Below are 24,341 nucleotides of genomic sequence, written 5' to 3' on the forward strand. Positions count from 1 at the left end.
TATTGAAAACCACAGATTTTTCAAATCAATTTTGTTCATATTTTTTTTCTCTCGTTCTCTCTCTCTCTCTTTCTCTCTCTCTATCTCTCTCTCTCTTTATCTCTCTCTCTCTCTCTCTCTGCTGCTCTTTCTTTATACATATGTGTACATATATATGTCTATATATGTGTCTCGCTCACTCGCCGCAATCAAAACTTAATCGTTGTTGTTGTTCCCAATTCTTGATTATCAATGTTGTAAACACGTTTTCTTCTCGCTGTGTGTGGCTGTCAAAAAAAATAACAATAATAATAATAAAAAAAAACTGTTAACTCTGTCTAACTTCTTTCCGTTAACCTCATCCCACTGCCTGTCAACCGCCTCCCCACGAATTCGATCAATTTATTTGCGTTTGTCAAAAATTTTGCTGTTATTTTCATTGAAATTTTCTTGTAATTTTTACATATTTTTTTGTCTGTTTCTTTTTTTATTCCTGTTTGTCGTCACGTTTGTTTGTTTGTTGTTGTTTCTGTTCTTGTACATGAACATCCGTTCTTGTTCCTCCTATCACAATAACTCCCCACCACGCCCATTCTCCCGCTCCCCGTTTTATCTCTCACTCTCTCTCCCTATTTGTCAAAATTTCAATGTTACCCCCCCTCACCCCTCACACCCTCTGTTCCACCAACTATCTTTATGTGTGTGTGTGTGTGTGTGTGTGTGTGTGTATCTGTGCGTGTGCAAATCATATATTAATCAAACAAGATCCAGGCGGCCAGCTCAATCATCATCGGGACGTGGCGGAAATGCAGGCGGTGTCCAACTAGCACAGGGCGAGGAGAACTACACTCGCCTAGCCACCGATACCATTGAGGAGTTGGATTGGTGCCTGGATCAGCTGGAGACCATACAAACGCACCGCAGTGTCTCCGACATGGCATCGCTTAAGGTGCGTTAATCGATTAACGATTATCGATAATTGATTGCTAATTATTACATCATTACTAACTATTCGAATGATTGTATCGTTTTCAGTTCAAGCGCATGTTAAATAAGGAGCTATCCCACTTTAGTGAGTCAAGCAGATCGGGAAATCAAATTTCCGAATATATATGTTCAACATTTTTGGGTAAGTCAATTTTATCGAATATTTATGGGGGCATAATAAAAACTAGATATAAGCGAAACTAATACCAATTTTATTAAGTCTAAGTTAATTGAATACAACTTCAGTCAAAGAAATATGTTGTGGTTAAGGATGCTCACACTGATAGTGGAGTATCGATATCATCGATAACATCCCCGATAGTTTTCCTATTACACTTATTCAAAGTAAGTTCCTCGCCAAACCAAAGAAGGCCAGCTCAAATGGAAAATCTTTATAGTAAGTCACATCCACTGGCACTGGCACATTGTCAGCTGAATGAAATGTACTGAAAATTATTCGAGAATTGCGAGAACTTCGCGTTTATTTTATCTGCAGTTGATGACATTCTCATAGTCTTTATTCTTTTTATTGTGTTTGTGTTTGTGTTTGTTGCTGCTCGACAACGCATAAAAGTATGCAATAAAATCGCATTAGCCGCAGCAAAGTTTCAAGTAGCGTCTGCTTCCTCTTCCTCTACCTCTTCCTCTTCCTCCATCCATCCGCTCTTGGCTCCTCATGCTGCCGCACACTCAATTAGAACTATGTACTATAACAAAAACAGTATGCAAAATTTAAAACTTGTTTGTAAACTACGAGACTCCAGCTTACAGTGCAAAAGAGCAGTAAGTAAAACCTAAAAAACCTAAAAAACAAATAGAAGAAAAAATAGAGAAAACCCCTTTAGCAAAAAGGAGTCAAAAAGAACAGGCCAAATAAAACTTAAGCCAAAGCCAAAGCCAAAGCCGTCGAATTGAAAGTGCAAAATTAAATTATGCAGAGCAGCATAAAAACAGATGAAGTGGAAATTTCATTGTTTAACCTACGAACACCCAATGGCACGCCTCAGTCCCTAATACAACCGGCTGCTTATGTGTTTGCCGTCGAGCGGAGAAATAAGGATAGGCAGGGGGGAAGGGGGAAAGCGAGGCTACAAAAACTACGTCCACGTTTGACGCTGACCTCAGGATGTGCACAAACAAAGGCGCGTTGACCAAAGCGAAAGAGTTACAACACAGCTGAAGCAAAACAAAACACCGCCGAGAAGAGAACAGAATGTCAAATAAAATAAAAGCAACTGTCAGAGAGAGAAAGGGAGCAAGAGAGAGAGAGAGAGAGGGAGAGGTGGGCGCGCCTCCTTAAACTGTGGGTGTGGCCAAGCATGAGGTAGGCCAACATATTTGCACATTTGTCCATATTTCTGCTTCGCTGAGCTGAGCCTATGAGCCTAAAGCTGAACTGAACTCGGAACTTGGAACTCAACTCGACTCGACTCAACTCAGATGGCCAAGTTGGCAACTGGCTAAAATGATTCGCTTGGCTCGGCCCGGCTTGGCCAGGCCTAAACTCGTTTTTCTGCCTACCTTTGCGGTTACTACAGTTTTTGTTGTTGTTTTTCTTGTTGTTTTTGTTGTTATTTTTGTTGTTGTCTGCTTCCTTTTTTGGGGCCTACGCCTTTGGTAGTTGTCTCTGCCCACTCGCCCCATTGTTGTTGTTTTTATTGTAGTTTATCAAGCATAAAATCGCATTTGGCCCAAGCCTGGCCAGCACCTAAAGCTACACTCAAACACACACACACACACACACACTCACACACACACACACACACACACGGGACCCTAATGTTCATTTGTAACACTTCATTTGAAACAGAAGCGGCCGCCGCTCGCCCAACCTAAAATCACACACACAAAACCAGGACGGGCAGCATAAATGTGTCGCCCAGTCGATAAGTCGACTCTTCTCTAAAAAAAAAAGAGAGAGGAAAAAAAAACAGGCGCAGACACAGTGCGTATACGTAATGTCCATGGCCCATGGCGTTAACTGCGATTGCGATTGCAAATGGGAATGGGAATGGGAATGAGAGTGGGAATAGGCATGTGGCGGTGGCTTAATTGAAACGACTTTGCAAGATGAAAACACAAACGTATCCAGAGATAGAGATGCAGATAGAGATACAGAGAGAGAGAGAGAGAGAGAGAGAGAGAAGAGTTGTCTCTCGCGGCTGTCGCATATGTTAATCAGCCAAATCGTTGAGCGCTGTGCGAGTAAACAAAAAATCTCTGAAACGGATTACAGATTCAAAATTCAAAACCAAAATCAAATCGTATGTAAAGTGTGTACATATGCCTGCATCGGTCTACGTGTGTGTGTGTGTGTGTGTGCGTGTGTGTATGTGTGTGTGTGTGTGTGTGTATGCGAAAAACAAGAGAGAAGTGAAAAAGAAACATAAAACAGCAGGCAGCTGAGACAGCTCTGCGTCGAGTTAATGCCGTGGGGCACGAAGGCGATGTGGCATGGATAGCATATGTACTCGTGTGTATGTGTGTGTGTGTGTGTGTGTCTGAGATATGTGTGAGTGTTTCATGCTGTGTGTATTTTAAAGACTTGCCCAAAAATAAGGTATCGAATAGTAGGCAGATGCTTCACACACTTATTTGCAATGCAATTCAAAAGTGTACACATCAAATTGGTAATCATCGATATTTAACAGTAAAACTGCGATAATTAACAGTAAAACTAGTGTTGAACAAAGTTGAAGGCAATCGAAATAGCGCAGAGTTGCTGACTAACAACGATCTACAAACTTACTCATAACTACTACTTAATGTCGAGAGTATATCACATGAATATTTGCTCGAACACTAAAAGACTTTACTTATTTTTTACTTAGATATGCGAATGCATTTTTGCAAAGTAATCCCTTTTGGTGCAAAGAGCTACAAGTGTGAAATTGCTGTATTGATAAACATCTCCATTTGTTAATGAATTTCTTTTAGCAATCTAAAAGAGAGCGATTCAACTTCAACATCAACTTAATATGCCATTCATATCAGTCATCTTATTTAGATACATTTGACCCCATTAAATATGCATGGAGATGTTATATTTGTTGCGTGGAAGTAAAAGCATTCACCCAAACACACACACATTGTAAATTTGTAGCACCCTCTTTATACCCTTAAAATATAGGAGAAATAGTATTTTGAATATGTGTAATTATTATTAATAATTAAATGCATAAGTAATAAGATATTCTTCTGATTAGCATCTACAGTTTGTTATTTATGAATCAGACATCAAATTTAAAAGACTTTTCCAAATCGAAATCATAAAAAGAGTGCTTGAAATAAATTATAGGGTATCATTGTTATTATCAGCTGTATGCTAACTTAAATTCAACACAATTCTAATAAATAAATAAATATTAATTTATGCATCGGCGATTTGGGTTCATGTTGCCCAAGAATAGGCAATTTGTCTAAAATGCTTTCTTCAAATTTAATATGGACGTGTTGGTTGTTGTTTGTTAACAACTTGACGTATACTTGATGTGACTTGATGATGCCCAATCTAACAGAAGTATTTGCTGTGTGTATTTGAATATTTGCAGACAAGCAACAAGAGTTCGATTTGCCATCGCTGCGCGTCGAAGAGAATACGGAACCTTCGACCCAACCGGTCAATCAATATCCGCGCAGTCGATCGCCCCGCGGTCCGCCCATGTCACAGATCAGCGGCGTAAAGCGGCCGCTCTCGCACACCAACAGCTTCACCGGCGAGCGTTTGCCCACGTTTGGCGTGGAGACGCCCAAGGAGAACGAGCTGGGCACACTGCTCGCCGAGCTCGATACGTGGGGCATTGAGATATTCAAAATTGGCGATTGGAGCTGCAATCGTCCGCTCACCTGTGTGGCATACACCATATTTCAGGCAAGTCAATTCACATAATCAACGACAATTCAAACATTAAAGATTATTACACTCATATCTGTTACTTCTACAAATGAAATACTAATTTTATTTATTTTATTTTGTTCTGCAATTGCAGAGTAGAGAATTACTGACCAGTCTTATGATACCACCGAAAACTTTTCTTAACTTTATGACTACTCTGGAGGACCACTACGTCAAAGACAATCCGTTTCACAATTCGCTGCATGCCGCTGACGTGACACAGAGCACAAATGTGCTACTAAATACGCCAGCATTGGAGGGCGTATTCACGCCCCTCGAAGTTGGCGGGGCCCTGTTCGCCGCTTGTATTCACGATGTTGATCATCCTGGCTTAACCAATCAGTTTTTGGTTAATTCAAGTACGAACGAAACACAAACATTTCAACTGTGCAAATTAATTATTCATTTGAATTTGTTGCAGGTTCCGAACTAGCATTAATGTACAATGACGAATCTGTTTTGGAAAATCATCATTTAGCTGTTGCCTTCAAATTATTGCAAAATCAAGGATGTGATATATTCGGTAATATGCAAAAGTGAGTAAAGCAATCCCAAAAGCGAACTTTGAGCGCACTTCTAATGCCGAATGCCATTTTCAATCTTGATCTCTGTGTGTAGGAAACAACGCCAAACATTGAGGAAAATGGTTATTGATATTGTGCTCTCCACGGACATGTCCAAGCACATGAGTCTGCTGGCCGATCTGAAGACTATGGTGGAGACCAAGAAGGTAGCCGGCTCTGGGGTGCTGCTCCTGGACAACTACACAGATCGTATACAGGTAAGTGAGATGCTCTTCTCACTCACTCTCTCTCTCTCTCTCATACACACACATTCATCTATCTCTTTCTGGTTGATGTGTGTTTTGAACAGGTGCTTGAGAATTTGGTGCACTGCGCTGATCTGAGCAATCCCACCAAGCCATTGCCGCTGTATAAGCGCTGGGTGGCGCTGCTAATGGAGGAGTTCTTTCTGCAGGGCGACAAGGAGCGCGAATCGGGCATGGACATTAGTCCGATGTGCGATCGCCACAATGCAACCATCGAGAAGTCCCAGGTGGGCTTCATCGATTATATTGTGCATCCGCTGTGGGAAACCTGGGCCGATCTGGTTCATCCAGACGCACAGGATATACTCGATACGCTTGAAGAGAACAGAGACTACTATCAGAGCATGATACCGCCATCGCCGCCGCCATCGGCAGCCGATGAAATACCGCAGGATGAGAAGATTCGCTTTCAGGTATTCAATCACATCCACATAAATTGTTCATATTCGATTCTTACACACATTCTCATTCTCAGATAACGCTGGAAGAGTCCGATCAGGAGAATTTAGCCGAGCTTGAGGAGTGCGACGAGAGCGAGAGCCGGGCAGATGCCGGCTCCAGCACCACAACGGGCACAACGGCCACCAGTGCGGCAGGCGGTGGCCATCCGCCAGGGAGTCAAAATCAGGCCCAACGCGGTGGAATGTGACGGAGAGTCGTCAGAATTTATCGGAGAATAACGGAAAAAGCGCACAGCTTCTTCCTACTACGTTAGTGACTACAATTTAAAAAAAAAGAAAAACAAAACAACAACCAAAAATTTTGAAAAAAAAACACAAAAAAAAATTAACAAAAAGACACAAAAAAAGAAAAAAATCCAAAAAAAAAATACAAAGAATTAAACAAATGTTTAAAGCATAAAAACAAACAGCAATAGCAAAAGTACCGTTTAACTTATAGTAAAAGAAAACAAAACAAAAACAAAACAAAAAACATGAGAAATTAGAAATTTACTTAATGAAAACTGAGATTGATGTGAAATACACTGAAAACAAAAAAGAAAGCAGCTAAGCAAAGCATTAACATAACATTACACATAACAATTAATCTAGAAGAAGAAAAAAAACAAAACCCAAACAAAACCCAAACAAAAACCCCCCCAAATTAAAGACAAGACAAAAGCGCACTGCAAAAAGAAAGGCAAGCAAAAGCTAAACACAAAGCAACCACTTTAAACAAATACAGCAGAAAAAAACAACAACAAATACACAACCATAGACGATTTTTGTTGCAATATTTAATTCGATTTTATTTTATTTTTATTAATTTTTTTTTAAATATATTTTAAGCAACCGAACTTTAGTTTTTAATGTTGAACCACGGCAATCTAGCTCAATATTCATTGCGGCAAATTTGTTGCTTTCATTTTAATTGTATTGACAAACCAAGGCCAGGAAGGCAACTAGAACAACAACAACAACAACAAGAACTACTGCAACAACAATAACAATTTTACCATTAAGTTTTTTAAGATAATTTGTAAATGAACAACGCTTTGAGCTAACAAAAACAAACAAAATATTGTGCATGCATAAATTTTAAATTTAAATTATTAATTTTAAAAGATTATTATCATTGTTGATGATTATGTTGATAACGATTGCGTTGATTGTTGTATACATTTCAAATTTTATTTATTTAGAGACGACAACAAAAAAAAAAAAACAAAAAACAAAAAACAAAAATAACAAAATACAAAAACCAAAAACCAAAAACAAAAAGAAACACGAAGCACTAACTGCAATTTACATACTGTAAGCCTCCCCCCTAACCCCGCCCAAAAGCAAAACCAGTGAATTCAACTAAATTGAAATGCATAAAGCAAACAAAATTGAAGCTATATTCAAATGAAACAAAACAACAAAAAACAAAACATACTTAAGCCCAAAACCTTATGTACATTCTGCAGCTTAGACTGCAGTTGTAAAGTCCTATATACATACATATGTAATCATACACACACACACACGTGAAATACGTTTTTTTTTTTTTTTTAATTATTTGTACATAACTTAAACGTTGGACTCGAATTTAAAATAAAGCAGCAAAATGCTTGCAGCTAAAACTAAATGACGCAAAAAATAAGAAGAGAAACAAAGCCAAAAAGAAAAATGAAAGTTTAATTTGCTTGAAACAAAAAAACTGAACATAAAACAAAAACCAAAAAAAAAAACACAAAAAAAAAACAAATATAATAATAATAATAATAATATTAATAATAATTTGTACAATTAGCTGAAGAAATTCTTGATTTATGTTGCTTCCAAGTAAAACGCTGTCTTCGCAAAATATCATTTTAGTGGTAGACAAACAAAATGAGTAACAGTAACAATTAAAAAACAAAAAGTTGAACAGAAACAGAGTTAAATCAAGCAACTGACAAATTCGAAATGTGTATCTAAAGTTGTCCTACGATTGCCACATCAATTTACACATTTTGATTGATTTGATTTAATTGACTTAAGATGCTTCTTGGTCCACAGTTTACATGCAAAAAACAAAAAACAAACAAAAAAAAAAGACTTTTCCAGCTCAAGCACTAGAAAATTCTTGATTAAAAGCGAAAACCAAATAAAATTCAATTGAAAAAGTCATTGGCTATACACCATTTAAACAAACTATACACATACATATATAAATATGTATATATATATATATATATATATGTGTATGTGGAGCAATCTATGCAACTATATTTACAAACACTATATTTTTACTGAGTCACAGGCTCACGCTGGTGCGTGATCGATCGAGAGTGGCAGGCCAAACTAAAAAGCGCATAATTTATTACCTTTATTGTTATTAATTTATTAATTTTTTTTAATATAATATATATATTTATATATATTATATATAAACATATATTTAACCCCCACCCCCCAAACCCCACCCCCTACACACACACACACACACACACATATTGTATGCTATATATATATATATATATATATATATATTTTATTTTGTGTTTAAACGGGCAGGATCCGTGAAATTGTGTTTTTTTTTAATATCTACATAATTATATACATACATATATTAAAACAAAAATGAAATGAAAATGAACCTTGATGGTCTAAAAATATCATTAAAATTATTATGCACTATTAAATATATTTGTATATATATATATATATATATATATATATATATATATATATATATATATGTATATGTATATATGCATATACAAAACCTATATATATTATACATTAAAACAGCATAAAAATATATATATTCTTTAAGCAGCAGAACGTGTTGAGAAAATTGTTGTAAACTGAAATGAGAAAACAGGTTAAATAGTATGAAAACAGCAACTGTCAAATTGTTAGATTAAACCAGAAAAAAAAGCAAAACAAAAAATAACAACAACAACAGATTGTAAGTTGCATAACCAACAACAACAACAATAACAACAACAAATAAATACTTTATAGCAATTATAGCAGCATTGTAAATGTGCGCTTCAAATTTACTTTTGCAATTAATGACTAATTATGCAATTAATTCAAGTGCAAAAGTTATAAGTCAAAGAGAAATCAATTTACTAAAATATACTACATACAAAACAAACAAACAATAGTTGGAAGCAGGGCGCAGTCCATGGCAAACTGAAAGCTACTTTAACAATTGAGTGAAATGAAATTACAAATAAATGAAACAAACAAAAACTAAACGACTTTTTTCTCTACCAAAAAAAAAACAAAAAAAAAAAACAACAACAAACCACAACTTACAACCAAAAAACCAAAATGCAGAGATACCAATTATTTATACGTGCTACCACATAACAATTCATGCATACCTATAATATTGCTAAAATACATATATAGTACATATTATTAAGTAATGTATTGTAATTGGTTACTAACTAATGAATTTCAATGTTAGTGAGTTGTGTGTAATAAGCAAAACCAAAGCAAAAACACACACAAACACAGACACAGAGACACACAGACACAAATACAGGCAAACAGTTCTCCACAACATATGATGAAATGATAGATGCAGATACACTGATATTTACACACATACATGCGTATATATATATATATATATATGTATATATGTGTGCTATATTAAAAAATAATGAATACAGTTACTTCTATATGTGCGTATCTTAAACCATATGTTGTATGTGTATTTTGAGTGTCAGTGTAATTTATGAATTTAATATGTATCTTATGTATGTATTTTAAAACATAGCCCGATAAATGGCATTCGGCATTAGTTCTTCTCGCATTGGTAAACCAAAAGCAATTCATAAACTTAAATTTACATTTAAATATATACATACATACATGCATACATACAAACATACATACATACATACATACATATAAATCAATAAATAAACGAAAATGAGCAACTAAGGAATACATATATTTACTAATTAGAGAATTGCCAAGAAAAACAAGTTAAGAATTGCATCTAAGAGTAGAAAGTATTTTTGTTCTCGTATTCTCACTCTCACTCTCAGTCTAAGTCTCCAATCTCCAATCTCGAATCTCCATTCTGTCTGTATTACATATGTATCTATGTATGATCCGATATATGTACATACATATGTATCCATCTATCTATCTATCTATCTCAATTTCGATGGCTGTGGCCCAGTGTTTGCCCAGTTTTGACTGAAATTGCAGTATCGTATAGTTCATATACTATCCTCATACATATACATATATCCATATAGTTAAGAGGTGTCATTTAATCGTCGTGATTCTAGCGATTAGAGGAGACATACCGTCAAGTATATCAGTGTATATATCTATATATACATATATACATATATATATATATATGTGTATGAGGTCCTATACATATGCATACCAAATTGTAGTAAATAAAACCTCGTGTTTGTGTTTTTTTTTTTTTTTTTGCCTAGTAAATTACGACTTATATAATGTTAGATGATACATGTTACTAGAGCAGCATTATAGGACAGGTTGGCCAAATTTTTTTGAAAACTATGCAGAAATTTTGTGGCTTAGTTAGATATTTTGTTTGAATGTCGTGATGCTAACTGTAAATGGAAGTTCTTGTTTTTCTTTCTGTGAATTGCAAATTTAAATAACACATACAATTTATATACATAAATGTATAGATTAGCATAATATATAAATATAAAGATCTATATAAATATCTATATATATACATATGTATATATATAAATATGTATATGATACCAAGCAATCCTAAAAAAATACGCTGCATTCAAAATGATGGAAAATGATTTTAAGAAAAAGTCACAACAAAACGTATTTACTTGATGAGGATGACATGTTTTGTACTTTAATGAAATGTAAAACACCAAAATTTGAACACAAAACAAAACAAAACTCAAAAGGAAAAAAGAATATGAGTAAAAAAAAGAGTAAAAAAGAGAAAGACGGTTGTTAAGGAAAAACGCTTGAAATGTGAAAAAGTTTGGCCTGAAATTAAAAAAAAAAATAGCTCTAACAAAAAATAAAAAGATGCAGGGGCAGAAAACAAGCTATGAGATATGTATATTAAATTATATATATATTTAAAAAAAAGAAAAAGAAGGAAATTGTAACGCTGGCGTTACAACGATGCAGTTAGACAACTTTTTTTTTTAATTGTACAATTAAATACAAGCAACAAGAGAACTTAACACAGAGCACAAGCAAACATAGATTTACCAATATTGTTCATACACACACACACAGAGACACACACACACACAGACACAGAGACACACACACAAAGAGACACACAATTGAGATCGAAAACGAATGCAAAACCGAATATTAAAATATTTGTATGTATGAATTAAATAAATAAATAAATAAAGCAAAGGTGTGTGAGGCAAGTTTGAGAAACGAATTGAACCGTTGAAAGCCGTTGAAAGTAAACGTCAAATGCAAAACGAGTTTAAGTCCAACAAAATATAAAAGAAAAAGAAATTGACAAAAATGATAGAAATGAAAAAAGAAAATACCTACAAGTAAACATAATAATGAGAAAAAATTACCACTGAATTACATCAGGCGTATTAGGGCATATATATATATACATATATAAGTTGAAAGTATTTATAAATAAATAAATGGAATACCCAATTGCATTACACATTTTTAGGGTTTTTTCGACTCTGTCCCTCGAAATACCAATATTTGTATATATATATATATATATATATATATATATATATATATATATATATATACATATGTATGTTCTTATGTACAGCTGTAATGCATGTATATATACATATATGCATAAGTATATATACATATATATATATATATATATACATATATATATATATATATATATATATATATATATATATATAGATATATATGTGTGTGTGAAAGAAGAAGCATAAGCATTTATGAAATGCAAAAGATATGCAATTTATTCAGTTGGTAACTTATTCGCAGAGATCAGATTAGTACTACATAAATGTCTAAGGCATATTGTAATCCAAGCAATTATCATACCACACACAGACACATACATATGTATGTGTGTATTTGAAAAGAGAATATATAAGCAGACGTAAGAGATACAAACGCGAACAACAAATGAAAAGAGAAATTAATAAAACTAAATGAAAATAATTCAATATTGCCTGGTAGTCGTCTTGGGAAATATAATCGAATTGGGTGCAGATTATTTCGAATTGTGTAATTCAAAATGTGCAAAATGTCCCGCCCAAGATTGGCTCCGATGACGGCGCTGAGTTCCGATATTGATTGTTGATGGCTGGATGGATGCATACGTAAGCTAACAAAATAACAGACAGCTTTTGTCCAGTATGCGTTTGTCGTATGCGCAGCAGACTAATTTGATATGCGCAAGTTCATGAATCGAAACAGTACCGGTGAGTTAGCTAACAACACATCAACATAACATACAGCTTTTTTCGATAGCTATCGATATGCGCAATTGGTTCTACAGTTCTTGAACCGAGTGTCTTTCATGTTCAGTGTGCCGATCAACGGTTAACTCAACGGGGTGGACGGCGGTTGCAATTCCAATTAGGAGAATCGAAACTGATCAGCACATTTGAAGCGAAACTCGATCACAGATTCAATATAATTTGTCTGCCATGAATAAATTACCATTTGAAGATTATTTAATTTATTGTTAAGTTGTAGATAATAAAATATGGCAGTACAAAAAGTCACATGAGAAATCACATTTAAATGGAGATGATGCAGACATTACAGACGACTCATATAGAAGACACCATGGCAGGCGGGACACTTGCGCCTAATGCATTTCTGTTCCGGCTCCGGTTGGGGCTGGAGCGATTTGAAGTACTTGCCGATGACGGCCAAGATGTCGTGACGATGTTGCTCGAGAAAATCGACGGCACAATTCTCGTAGTTGTTGATGCAGTGCATCAGCATGCGGTAGAGCACCAGCTCTGTGGAGACAAAAGTGTTTAGGGTGCGATCAATTCCGTCCACGCTCTGCTCCACAAAGGTGCGCGTCAGTTGGAGCAGCAGCTGCATCGCCTGCTCGCTAAAGTAACGGCTCATCCCATCGAGCACGTCCATAAAGCTGGTCAGGCTGCCGATCTGGCCTACAAACTTGCAGCCCAACTGGCTGGCCAGTGCCGGTAGATCGAGGCTGAGCCCACCGCCGGCGGCCAATCGAACAAAAGTGGGCAACTGGACACCAGCGGCACCGACGGCATCCAAAACTAAGGCGACTGTGGCACCAGCCGCCAGATGCGAATGAATCTTGTGCAAGTTGAGGAGCACCTCCTTGTAGGGTATGTCATTGATGAGGCGTACAATGTCCAGCTTGCGGGATGTGTCGCTGCTGTGCAGCTTGGCCGACTCCTCGCTGATGCGACTGAACACCTTCCTTGTCTGGTGACGCACCACGCGTCGCAGACTGTGTCCGTTGGTTGCCTTTACGGCGAGGCGCAGATTGTTCACCGAATGCGTAAAGATTAGCAGACTGGATGCCATTTGCATTGCGTCGTAACCGCTCAGCGATTGCTCGTCGCTAATCTTGAGATACAGATCATAGACGCCGCTAACGACGCCGGTGCCGGCGATCACCATTGAGGACACGTTACAGCCGTGCACCGCCAGCTGAGCAGTCCGGCCGGCTCGTCCCGCCCGAAGGACACTTAGCGCCGTATTGGCGCTCGTCGCACCCAGGCCAGCAACGCCGCCGGCAACGCCCAGCCAGCTGGAGCGCGCCTCGTTGTCCGCCAGCGATACTGTCTGGCCGTGCCAGCGCCGATCGATGAGCCGCGACGCGGACCGCACGGTGCTATAGGCAGCCGTGGAGACGCCAACAACTGTGGCTGCAATCAGTATGGGTGCGGCGACGGGCAGTGCCAGTGTGGCAGCCACCGGCACCGTGGCGACAATGCCACCAACTGTGACCAGCTTGTCGCTGACTTGCAGCATCTTCTGCTTGAGCCACGACGCTGGTGTCGATAGCACCATCAGCTGCACTTGCTCTCGTTCCTGGTCAGTGAGCTTGGTGAAAGTGTAGACACCGTTGTGGGGCGCTATCATGGTGCCACGAGGCAGGGCATTGTTGCGCACATACCGCTGCCAGTTGGCATAGACGCGTCCGTGCTCATCAATGAAGATCATGCAGCAGCCATCGCTGGAGCTCTCGTTGCCACCACCATCAGCCCGTACGCACTTGCGCGTCCTTATCACTGGATGGCAGCTGTAGTTGGTCGATTGCAGCGCCAATGTGGCATCCGTCTCAGGAGTGACCAGCACATAGATAATCGCCGAGAGCAGCGTGCGATTTGTGTAGGTGCGCTGCTTCCAAACATTCTCGAACAGATGCTGGCGCTGCTTGGCCAGCAACTTGTTGCTTCTCGTTCGGCCGGTCGTCGCCACGTCCTCGTCCTCGTCCTCCATCTGGCATATCAGATTGGCAATCTTCTGGCGCAGCACATCCGGCTGCTCGGGGGCGAGGCTGCAATGAAGTTTGGCGCGTTTCATTAGCAGCTGCTGCTGCATTTGCCACAATCATTTTCAACTCACGAGTCCCAAATTATTTCCGAGTGAAATCCGCTGCTCAGCGCAAAATCCCGTTGCACTTCGTAAGCGGACCGCTTCATGTTTATTTCCGATTGATTGACGCACTTTATAAAATATTATTTCTAACTTGAAGTGCTTTCTTTGACACTAATAATTCAATGCACTAAAATTATAATTCTCGCCTGGCAAACTTTGGCGACGTCACTCTGCGTACTGAGCTCAGTCCGCCAGAAAACCCGCAAGAAGAGAGCACAGAGAGCAAAAAGGAGAGAGCAATAAACAGAAATAAAAATAGCGAGAAAGAAAATTAACAGTTTAGTTGCATTTACACTGATAGAAAATAATCTTGTAAGTACGTAGTAAAAAGTCACTGCATGAATAACAGAATTTGCTTTTTTCCTACAGGGTTATGAGTGTGTGCGAAGATAGCAGCATCTATCTTCACAGATAGCGGCAATACTCTATCTATCCCAACTCTAGCCTTGTCTTTGCATTTTCGATATTGAATTTTGCAGTTTTTGAGTCTGCGATGTATCCTTTCGCAGTGTAGCTTTTAACTCCTTAAGAATATAAATTTAACGGATTCATGAAGATGGAGGTAATTCAAGAGTTGTTAATTTCCAATGACTGCTTAGTGATTGTCAACGCACAAGTTAATAAAGCAAATAAACAAATCCAAAATGTATCAAAATTTAAATCAATTTCAGTTTAGGTTGCAGCATTGGCTAAATTATCAACGGCCCAACTATACGGCATACTTTTAGGGGCGAAGATATAAAAAGACTGCACATTCGAATACTGCTTCAAATGGCTCAATTTCGCCGGGTTTTTAGACAACTCTCAGTATTTCTGAACTTTTGTAAAATCATCTTCTTTGAACATTTTGCTTACACAAGAAGCTGCGATTTTCAAAGAACTCGCTTCTGTCTGTCTGTTGTATGACGTCACAAGCCACGTTCATCGATATCCGTGTCACTTCTCAATCTTCTCTATTTGCATACTATTGTCGTAACTTGGCATCAGCCTATCGATATATCGTCCTATCGATAGTTGCACACAAAGTATTATTTAGTGCTGAAGCGTGTGTGTGTGTTCGCTTGTGTTGTATTTGAATCATTTGTGCATTTGTTTTTATTCAGCATAAGCCCAATAACATTACACAAACACTCAACACTCAAACATTCAACACTCAAACACACACACGCTTAACGACAATAGAATGTTTGAAGATGCGCATGCGCGGCCGCAGATTGCTACCAATTGCCATCGCGCTAATCGTAATCATAATATTGTGTATCAGCTATATGGCGACTCCGCCCACTTCTCCGCCTCATCCGCTGCGTGAGAGCCGAGATGAGTTTCTGGTGCATCTGCCCCCGACGAGTGACGAAGACACACAACCAACAACAGCTCAACACAACGCACAAATGGCAGCAAAACAGCAAAGCGCAACTCAATCTGAAGTGCAAATGGGAGTGGGAGCTGCACTGAAACCTGGTCCGCTGCTGAACCTGACAAGTTTTGACTATCTACTCGCCAGCGATGTGTGTCGACGCGCTGAGCGGGAGCTGCTCGGTGAGTTGCCCCCCTCCCAAGAAAAAACCATTTAAGAGTGTAAACAACAAAATCGATAATCGATATTTGAGTTTGTGTTTGATTTGGATTTTGTTGTTTGCACTTACTGAGCTCACTCCCCAATCGAACTCGCAACTAATGCGTCATCCGTAATCCCTAACAGCTATACTCATTGTGACGTCGTATGCGGGACACGATGCACTGCGCGCCGCCCACCGTCAGGCGATAGCGCAAAGCAAGCTGGCTGAGATGGGGCTGCAGCGGGTCTTCCTGCTGGCTGCGCTGCCGGCGCGCGAACATTTCATCAGCCAGGCGCAGCTGGTCAGCGAACAGGCGCGATTCGGGGATCTGCTGCAGGGCAACTTTATCGAGGACTATCGCAATCTGAGCTACAAGCATGCGATGGGTCTGCGCTGGGCATCGGGCGAGTGCCAGCAGCGTGCCAAGTTCATCATTAAAATGGACGATGACATCATCTACGATATATTCCATTTGCGACGCTATTTGGAGTCGCTGGAGCTCAGCCAGCCAGCGCTGACCAGCAGCAGCACGTTGCTGGCGGGATTTGTGCTGGACGCCAAGCCGCCCATTCGGCTGCAGGCCAACAAGTGGTTCGTCACACGCCAGGAATACGCGCACGCACTCTATCCGGCCTACCTGTCCGGCTGGCTGTATATTACCAATGTGCCAACCGCCGCACGCCTTGTGGCGGAGGCGGAGCGTGTGCCCATCTTCTGGATAGACGACACCTGGCTAACGGGAATTGTGCGAACGCGCCTCGGCATACCGCTGCAGCGGCACAACAATTGGTACTCGGCCAATGCCGAGTTTCTCGACTGTTGTGTGCGCGACCTCAAGTCCCATGGCTACGAGTGCGAATACTTCGCTGGGCCGAATGGGGGCGATGCCAAGCTGCTGGTCGAGTTTCTGCACAACGTGGAGAAGTGTTACTTTGACGAGTGCATCAAACGGCCGCCGGGCAAATCCCTCAAACAGACCTGCCTGGCCACCGTTAGATCTCCAGCGCCGGACCATGGAGTCGCACACATCCAACCACTCAGGCTGAGATGACCGCAGATTGCTTTCTCTTTCTCATTCTCGTTCGCTTTCTCTATCGCTCTCGATTTATATGTTTGTTTCTCTTTCACTGCTGCTCTGCCGTCCAGTTTCCGCATCCTTGCGTCACATCTAGACTAAGACTTATTAGGCTTAAGCATTCCATGTGCAACTTGGCAACGTTCGTCTTTAGACTTAAGATAGAAGAGTACACAGAAAGCGTACAGCTTGACTTATGTTATATATACCGATAACTGATAACTGATTACTGATTACCGATTTCTAACTATGCGTGGATTAATATTAACTTTTATTTAACAGCTTAAAATATTGTGCAGCTTAACAATAATAATTTCATTTTCATAAATGTATTCGACTTTAATTGATCCAAATAAATCTGCCTGGCTGGGTGAGTTGCAAGATGCTCATCAAGAATTTTGTACACTTTTAGAAAAGTGATTCGGTTGAGAAATACACTGTGTGAAGAAAGTGTTTGGACACAGCAAGAAATGCATATTTCTCATTTCTTTTGCAAAAATATGTTAACTTTTATTTTTAGTTTTTTTTCTTTCTTATTTTTCTACTGTTAAGTAGAGTTCTTAAAATTATTGCTTGAATTCATGAATCTTGTTCATTTTTTTGTTAGATTGTCTTGCGAAGTTCACTTAATAGTAGAAAAATAAGAAAACGAATCAAAAGCCATTCATAAAATACATCTTTGTGCAAAGGAAAAGGGAAAAGATGCATTTTTTCCTGTGTCCAAATACTTTCTTGACATAGTGTAAATAAAGTTCTCTTTGCAGCTTGTTGCAAATTCGACTTGAGCATATTCTTTGCTTTGGTGTGTCACACTCAGGCGACAAAGAAAAACTACTCCTCCAAGGACCAAGCGATGGAATCTTGGAGCCAATGATGACTCATCTCAGCATACAAGGACTTGTACGAAAAATTCAAATTGCATATTCGTTTGTGTTATCATTCTTTATTATCATAAATAGATTTAAATTAAATAAATGCAATACAATTAAGCACAATTTCATTGTACACACTATGAAATTAGTTTCGCTTCATTTCTGATCGCTCATTATTTGTTTTTGTTTCTTGCTTCTTACTTTCTTTTGAAAATTGCTTCTGTTTGCTGTTAATTGCCTTGTTAGCTTTTTTCTTTTTTTTTCTTTTAAATTAAATAAATGTGAGTATGTGCGCTTGTGTGTGTGTATGTGTGTGTGTGGGAGGGAAATTAGCAGGGTGTGTAAGAGTGTGTGCGTATGTGTGTATGTGTGTGAGTGTGTGTGTAGGTGCATCTGCGGCTGCAGTCTCTATACAAGTTACAAAAGAGATCGATCGACGGAGCTTTAAGCTCGTTACTCAATCTTTGTATTTATCTATCTATCGACTTTCTCTCCTTTTCCTCCTCTCTCGATCTTTCTTTCTTTCCTTCCATTCCATTCCATTCGTTTGGTTGTCTCTTTCGTAACTTTATAGAAAGTACGCGCTCGCAGTTTTCAATATGCGCTTCTTAACGTCGTTCGTCCTTCTCTTTCTTTCTTTCATTCTTTCATTTTGTTTCCTTCCATTTTAAAAATTTAAATTAATGCTCGCATATGTAAATGTAATTGTTAATGTGCAGTTCGCTTCGCTGGATGCTTGTTCGCTTTTTGCTCTTTTGCTTTTGCTTGTTACTTTTTTTTTTGTTTTTACTTTTTGTCTACTAAATGTTAGAAAATAAGTTATAAAAAATAGGCTAAGGGCAGGCGAACACAGTTAACGCATTCGCCAAATCAATTTCTGGAAATTAACTCACGCTCTAAATCTAAATAAATATAAATAAATAAATTGTATATATAGTAATTATGTCAAAAAAAAAAAAAAACAAAAAATACACGCTTGTCAGGCAGCTGCTCTATATGTGTGTATGTGTGTGCGTGTGTGCGTGTGTGTGCGTGTGTTTGTGCTTTGATTGTGATCAAAATTGAGTTCGGATTTGGTCTTGGAATACATTCACTTGATATTCTTCTTCTTTTTCTTCTTCGTCTTCTTCGCCTTCTCACGTTTTCTATTGCAGACCGAAGCCGAAGTTCGTTTCATGATTAACTGCGCTGCTGCTCTCATTGCCAGTTTCTCTCTCGTGAGAGAGCGCTGAGCGCTGACAAGCGTGGACGTTGTTGCACTTAAGATGGGCGCCATACGCCAAAGAGAGATAGAAATAGCGCGTGACAGAGAGAGAATTGTTATGTGTGCGTAATTGTGCGCATGCGTGTGTGTCTATCTGTATGGTGTGTGTCTGTTGTGTGTGTGTGTGTGCGGGTGTTGGTGACAATTTGTGTTGTGTGTATCGTTTTTGTTTTCCTTTTCTTTTTCTCTTATCTCTTTTAATTCAGTTTTCTGTGTGTGCAGCTGTTGTTCTTGTTCGTCTTGCTGCTGCTGCTGCTGCTATTGCTGTTGCTGTTGCTGTTCTTGTGTTGCGCCTAAACTTATGCTACGATTTTGTGGGGCTGCATCCATTTCTTCATGTAGTAGCAGAACAGCGTGGAGATGTAGAGCAGGATCATGAGCGCACAGGTAACGGCCAGCGCCAGCACGGACGTCTTCGTCGGGCACGGCTCAATGATGGTTACAGTCTTGTCTGCAAGTGCGAACGACAGTGAATGAAAGTGAGTTCAATGATTTTCTTGAAGAAGGTATTATTTCTATTATTATTTTATATATATAAATATATATCGTCATTTGAGTGAAAAGTGTCTAAGTCTAGTTCAGTTTTATGCCATCAATGATTTCTGTATTTCAATTGAGGATTTTTCTTACCTTTGGCAAAGTCTGTGCTTGGATCTGCCTTGAAGAATTCACGCTTCTCATCGCCAAAGTCCAAGACGAGAATCTCCTGCGAGATGTTCATCTCATCCTTGCTCTTGGTCTCATTGCTAAAACCGAAAAAGTTTTTAATACAATATTGCAAGCATTGCTTTTATTGTGCAATGTGGGACACTCACGCCTCAATGGAGCGACGACGCCTTCTGCCCAGGGATTCGAATGACTCCATGTTCCATTCGCAGACAGCCGGCTCACAGGGACCCAGACAGTATTTGACATTGCACTGGAAGATGACGCCGTAGCTTTCGGTAAAGCGGAATGCTTCGTAGGTGGACTGCAGCGCATTGCCATCGGCGGTGAAGCCGGGGAAGATGGTGGGATCCGTGGGGCAGCCCAAGTCGTCAATGATCTTGAAGCTGGTGCGTGCATCCTTTGCCATGGCAACGCAGCTGCGTGCAAAGATACCATAGGGAGCTGCAAACAGAATGGTGGGCGCAAGATGGATGGAGAGGATAAGCAGTTGTTTCTTGGACATATAAAAGGAAAGCATTTTACGCACTGTCTTCGGGTATCTCGATGCGGAAGTTGAGGCGATCTCCGATGCGCACAGTTTCCACCTCGCGTTGGCGTGTATCCAGAATGCGAATCCTTGGTGGCGGTGCCTCTGGCGACGAGTTGATGTGTATCATCTCAGGATCGCGTATGGGCATCATGCCGAAGGTGATGTTCTTCGAGCTCATGTCATATGTGCACTTCACCTTGTAGATCTTGTCCGCCTTGGTCATCACGACGCTGTGGTGCTGCAATACCACCGTGTTCGAGTAGACGCCCGTCTGTGAAATGCAATTGCAGCCAGTTATTAGCTGAAATAAGGCAAGTGCGTCTGGTTAATTACCACGCTCTGTGTATTGCAATCCTGTCCGGTCATGGTCAGGTCCAAGCGGAACGCATCCGAGTTGATGACATCGATGTTGCACGTCTCCGAGCGGCCCAAAGCGTAGATGCGACCATTGAACGGCTTGTTGGTGCGCACCTGGACAGCAATGCGGGTGTCCTTGCAGTGCACAGAGACTGAAACAGGATGCACGAATTAGTTACAAATTATACTCAACAAAATATCAAATTGAAATGAATGCCAATGAGTGAGCTATTTGGTTGCTGGTAAGGATTACTTACCGTCATAGCAGGTGCCAGTCTTGTCGCAGTTGACATCGTTGCGCGTCATGTTGGTCAGAGTGGGATCCTCGATGGTGTCCAAGCTGACGGGCAGCGTGTCAATCTTATCCAAAGTGCCGGGAGGTGAGTTGCTACCGCCACCAGCAGATTTCTCGCACTGATTCTCAAAGTACTGGCCAATGGGTTCGCCATGATCGATCAGGGGACGCTCATGATTCAAATAGGTCGAAGGGCCATCGGGCAGAGTCTTGTGATCCAAGTGATACAGACGGCAGTTGTACTGAGCGCCTTGCGGCTGACCCAGATACAGGAAGGAGCGGCAGAGGAACTCGGACTCGATCTCGCAGGCGAGACGGCAGGCGGACTCGGAGGTCACCTGCAGCTCCTTGTCCGTGTAGTAGTGTAGGCCAACATACTGGGCAACCTTCTCCTCGGAGACGCCCATGCGGGCGTTGGCAAACGAGCGTGTATTCTTGCAGGCCTGCGTCGGCTTCAGGCAGAGATTCTCAAAGTAATCGGTGCCCTGGGCATCGACCAGCTGCACAAACTGGCCGGAGCTGCGTCGGTCCGAGTCGCTCAGCACGCATTTCATGTTATTGTAGTCGTATTCCACGGATCGGCAGATGAAGCGTTTCTCGTTCAAGCAGGCAGAGAGGCAGGCCTCCTTGGTGCTGGTGTAGATGAGGGCATTGTCCAGGCCACGGATTATCTTATTGGGCACACGCTCAAACGACCACGGACGATGGCAGACATTCTCGCTGCGCAACTGCAGCTTCACCATGTAGTACATGTTGGCGGAACGCTGTGGCGCCGCCGACGGATTGGCCGCCGAGGAATCGTTCTGCAGCTGGCAGTGTGTCTCCTGCGACGGTGACAGTGGATTCACAACGAAACTGAATGCCGCCGCCTGGCAGTCGGCCTCCTCGCGACACCAACCCTGGCACTCGTACAGCGACAGATTTTTGACGCTATAGTACGTTGTGCCGGCAAAATCGAAATCTGTCAGCTTCTCGAAGGCCATGCGTGCGGAGACCTGCGCCGGCAACACCATCAGCATGGCCAGTCCGAGCGAGATCAGCAACATGCCGCCGCCGACGCTGCCAGAGATCGTTGTCCTCGTCGATGCCCGTCTTGCTGCTTGCTGTTCCTGTTCTCTTCTACTGCGATTGCGCCGGCAACTGCTGCTATTTGCTGCGTTTTGCATCTGCAAGTGGAAGAAAAACAAGTAAATGCTTAGTTGTGGTTGCAGTTTTTCTATTCTTTTTTCCCATTTGCTGCATTTTTTACGGTAGACAACTTTAGTCCGCAGCTGAGAAACGTGTATTCTAAAGACAGGTGTACATGTGAACAGATATTTTAACAAAAATATACAAATATATGGATAGATATATATATATAGAGAGAGAGAGAAAGAGAGAGTTAGCAGAAGAGGGATCCAAAGATGGAAAATCGTGCGCAGAGTTCGGACTAAAGCAGAAATCGTTGATAAATGCATTTTAAAACTATATTTGTGCAATCTGCAAACTAGCCGCAACAAGTTAATTATCAAAAATCTCTATTGTACTCAAAAGTCAAGAGAAAAAACAAATGCCTCTCGCACTCGGCGACCTGCTCGTGAAATAACTACCAAAGATCTGGCCCGCAAAGCACTGAAAGTTGTGAAGCTGACGAACAAGGCTTATTTGGACACACACTGGAAGAAGCAGCCGCTGGGCACAACAAATGGGGCAGCAAAAGCAGTTCGATGCTAAAAACTGCTGCTGCTGGCCGATTAGCAACAACGATATAAACAATATATATAAATGGCCAATGCAAAAGTGGTCGACGATGCGGCGAACAGCAAGCGTAAGCTGAAAACCCTGAGCCACAATCACAACCACACCTCTTCCACCAATCCTCCTGTCACCACATCCCATCCAATCCAACGTACAGTTGCAGCAGCAGCATCCAAACAAAAGTCCACAGCCGATGGGGAAAAGGTTGACTTGGCCAGGCTGCCACAGTTGCGCAACAACGTGCCACAGGCAACAGCAGCTGCAGAAAAACAACAACAACCAACAACAACAACAGTGGCCCTGTCCAGTCGTCGTCTGGCTTATGTGGATTGATGCGTATGATTGGGAAAAATCAGATTTTAGTCTCTGAATACATGAACATGATATTTTTGACTATCTGTACGAGTTGCAGGAGGAGCAGCCCATCTACCCGGATTACTTGGAAGAGTCGCAGTCGCAGGTGTCGTATAAGATGCGTGCCATCCTCAACGATTGCATCAACGAGATGCATTTGCAATTTCATTTGACAGCGGAGACCTTCCACTTGGCCGTCGCCATTATCGACCCCTACTGCAGGTGTTGAAGGACACCAAACGCAACAATCTGCATCTGGTCGGCGTCTACGCACTGTTCATAGCCACCAAATATGAGGAGCTCTTTGCCAACGGCCAGGTGTGACCTTGTCCACATTACGAATGAATGGAGCTGCTCATAATCAAGGCGATCGATAACAATCTGTCGCCTCGAAGGCAGCCATTGCTGATGATTATCATCGTGCCTCGTCCAAGTACTTCTTGGAACTGGCCAGAAGGAAAACACGACAAAAATTAGGCAAACGTTTGCCATAGCCTATGCATATTATTATTATTATTAATATTGTAGTAAGTTCTACGAATTGTGTTTCACGTAATTAAACAATTAAAATAAAAGTTTTTAACATTTTTTTTGATTACCTAAAAATTCCATTGAAATCAGAGAAAATTATGATAGTGTTTGACTTCAGTTGTTCAACAGTCTTTGGGTAATTGTAGCCAGAAATGTAAATATTTTGGAATTTATAAATATATTTTGCGGTTGTATATATTGGCCGCCAGGTGGCAGCAGGCATTTTGCTAATTGCAAACGATGTCAGCAAATGAGACTAGAAAACTGGGAAACTGGAAAGCTGGGGAGCTGTGGAGCTGCGGCTATACAGACATCCGCTCCATTACACGCTTAACTGAGCACACAGCAAACCAGCGAACCAATAAGAACTATTTCAA

The 24,341-nt window shown here is 40.5% G+C and overlaps 4 protein-coding genes across 14 annotated transcripts in view; 2 read left to right on the forward strand and 2 right to left on the reverse strand.

The window, feature by feature from the left end:
* LOC6565661 (cAMP-specific 3',5'-cyclic phosphodiesterase) overlaps positions 1-6,429 on the forward strand; it is a 117,185-nt gene extending 110,756 nt beyond the window's left edge. For 8 of the 11 annotated variants that reach the window (XM_043216281.1, XM_043216283.1, XM_032738996.1 and 5 more), the window contains 8 exons: positions 745-928; positions 1,015-1,108; positions 4,518-4,837; positions 4,956-5,220; positions 5,283-5,397; positions 5,480-5,642; positions 5,735-6,103; positions 6,166-6,429. In XM_043216281.1, the coding sequence (XP_043072216.1) occupies positions 745-928; positions 1,015-1,108; positions 4,518-4,837; positions 4,956-5,220; positions 5,283-5,397; positions 5,480-5,642; positions 5,735-6,103; positions 6,166-6,339 (1,684 nt within the window). In that variant the 3' untranslated portion in view covers positions 6,340-6,429. The remainder of the gene's footprint in view (positions 1-744; positions 929-1,014; positions 1,109-4,517; positions 4,838-4,955; positions 5,221-5,282; positions 5,398-5,479; positions 5,643-5,734; positions 6,104-6,165) is intronic. The other 3 variants (XM_043216282.1, XM_032738997.1, XM_032739002.1) reach the window with 1 other exon arrangement.
* Positions 6,430-12,783: 6,354 nt separating this feature from the next.
* LOC6565663 lies at positions 12,784-14,847 on the reverse strand. Its single transcript, XM_001992293.2, has 2 exons — positions 14,690-14,847; positions 12,784-14,621 (listed from the first exon to the last, which is right to left on the reverse strand). Exons 1-2 carry the CDS (start codon positions 14,764-14,766, stop codon positions 12,884-12,886), a joined length of 1,815 nt encoding a protein of 604 aa, XP_001992329.1. The 5' UTR covers positions 14,767-14,847; the 3' UTR covers positions 12,784-12,883.
* Positions 14,848-15,756: 909 nt separating this feature from the next.
* LOC6565664 (lactosylceramide 1,3-N-acetyl-beta-D-glucosaminyltransferase) lies at positions 15,757-17,741 on the forward strand. Its single transcript, XM_032738979.1, has 2 exons — positions 15,757-16,261; positions 16,425-17,741. Exons 1-2 carry the CDS (start codon positions 15,916-15,918, stop codon positions 17,330-17,332), a joined length of 1,254 nt encoding a protein of 417 aa, XP_032594870.1. The 5' UTR covers positions 15,757-15,915; the 3' UTR covers positions 17,333-17,741.
* Positions 17,742-19,773: 2,032 nt separating this feature from the next.
* On the reverse strand, positions 19,774-22,361 carry LOC6565665. The gene is made up of 6 exons (XM_001992295.2): positions 21,305-22,361; positions 21,024-21,199; positions 20,688-20,961; positions 20,308-20,602; positions 20,123-20,238; positions 19,774-19,943 (listed from the first exon to the last, which is right to left on the reverse strand). Exons 1-6 carry the CDS (start codon positions 22,359-22,361, stop codon positions 19,792-19,794), a joined length of 2,070 nt encoding a protein of 689 aa, XP_001992331.2. The 3' UTR covers positions 19,774-19,791.
* Between the last annotated feature and the right edge of the window lie 1,980 nt (positions 22,362-24,341).

The sequence above is a fragment of the Drosophila grimshawi genome, unplaced genomic scaffold (assembly GCF_018153295.1).
Source record: "Drosophila grimshawi isolate 15287-2541.00 unplaced genomic scaffold, ASM1815329v1 contig_848, whole genome shotgun sequence".
Taxonomy (NCBI): domain Eukaryota; kingdom Metazoa; phylum Arthropoda; class Insecta; order Diptera; family Drosophilidae; genus Drosophila; species Drosophila grimshawi.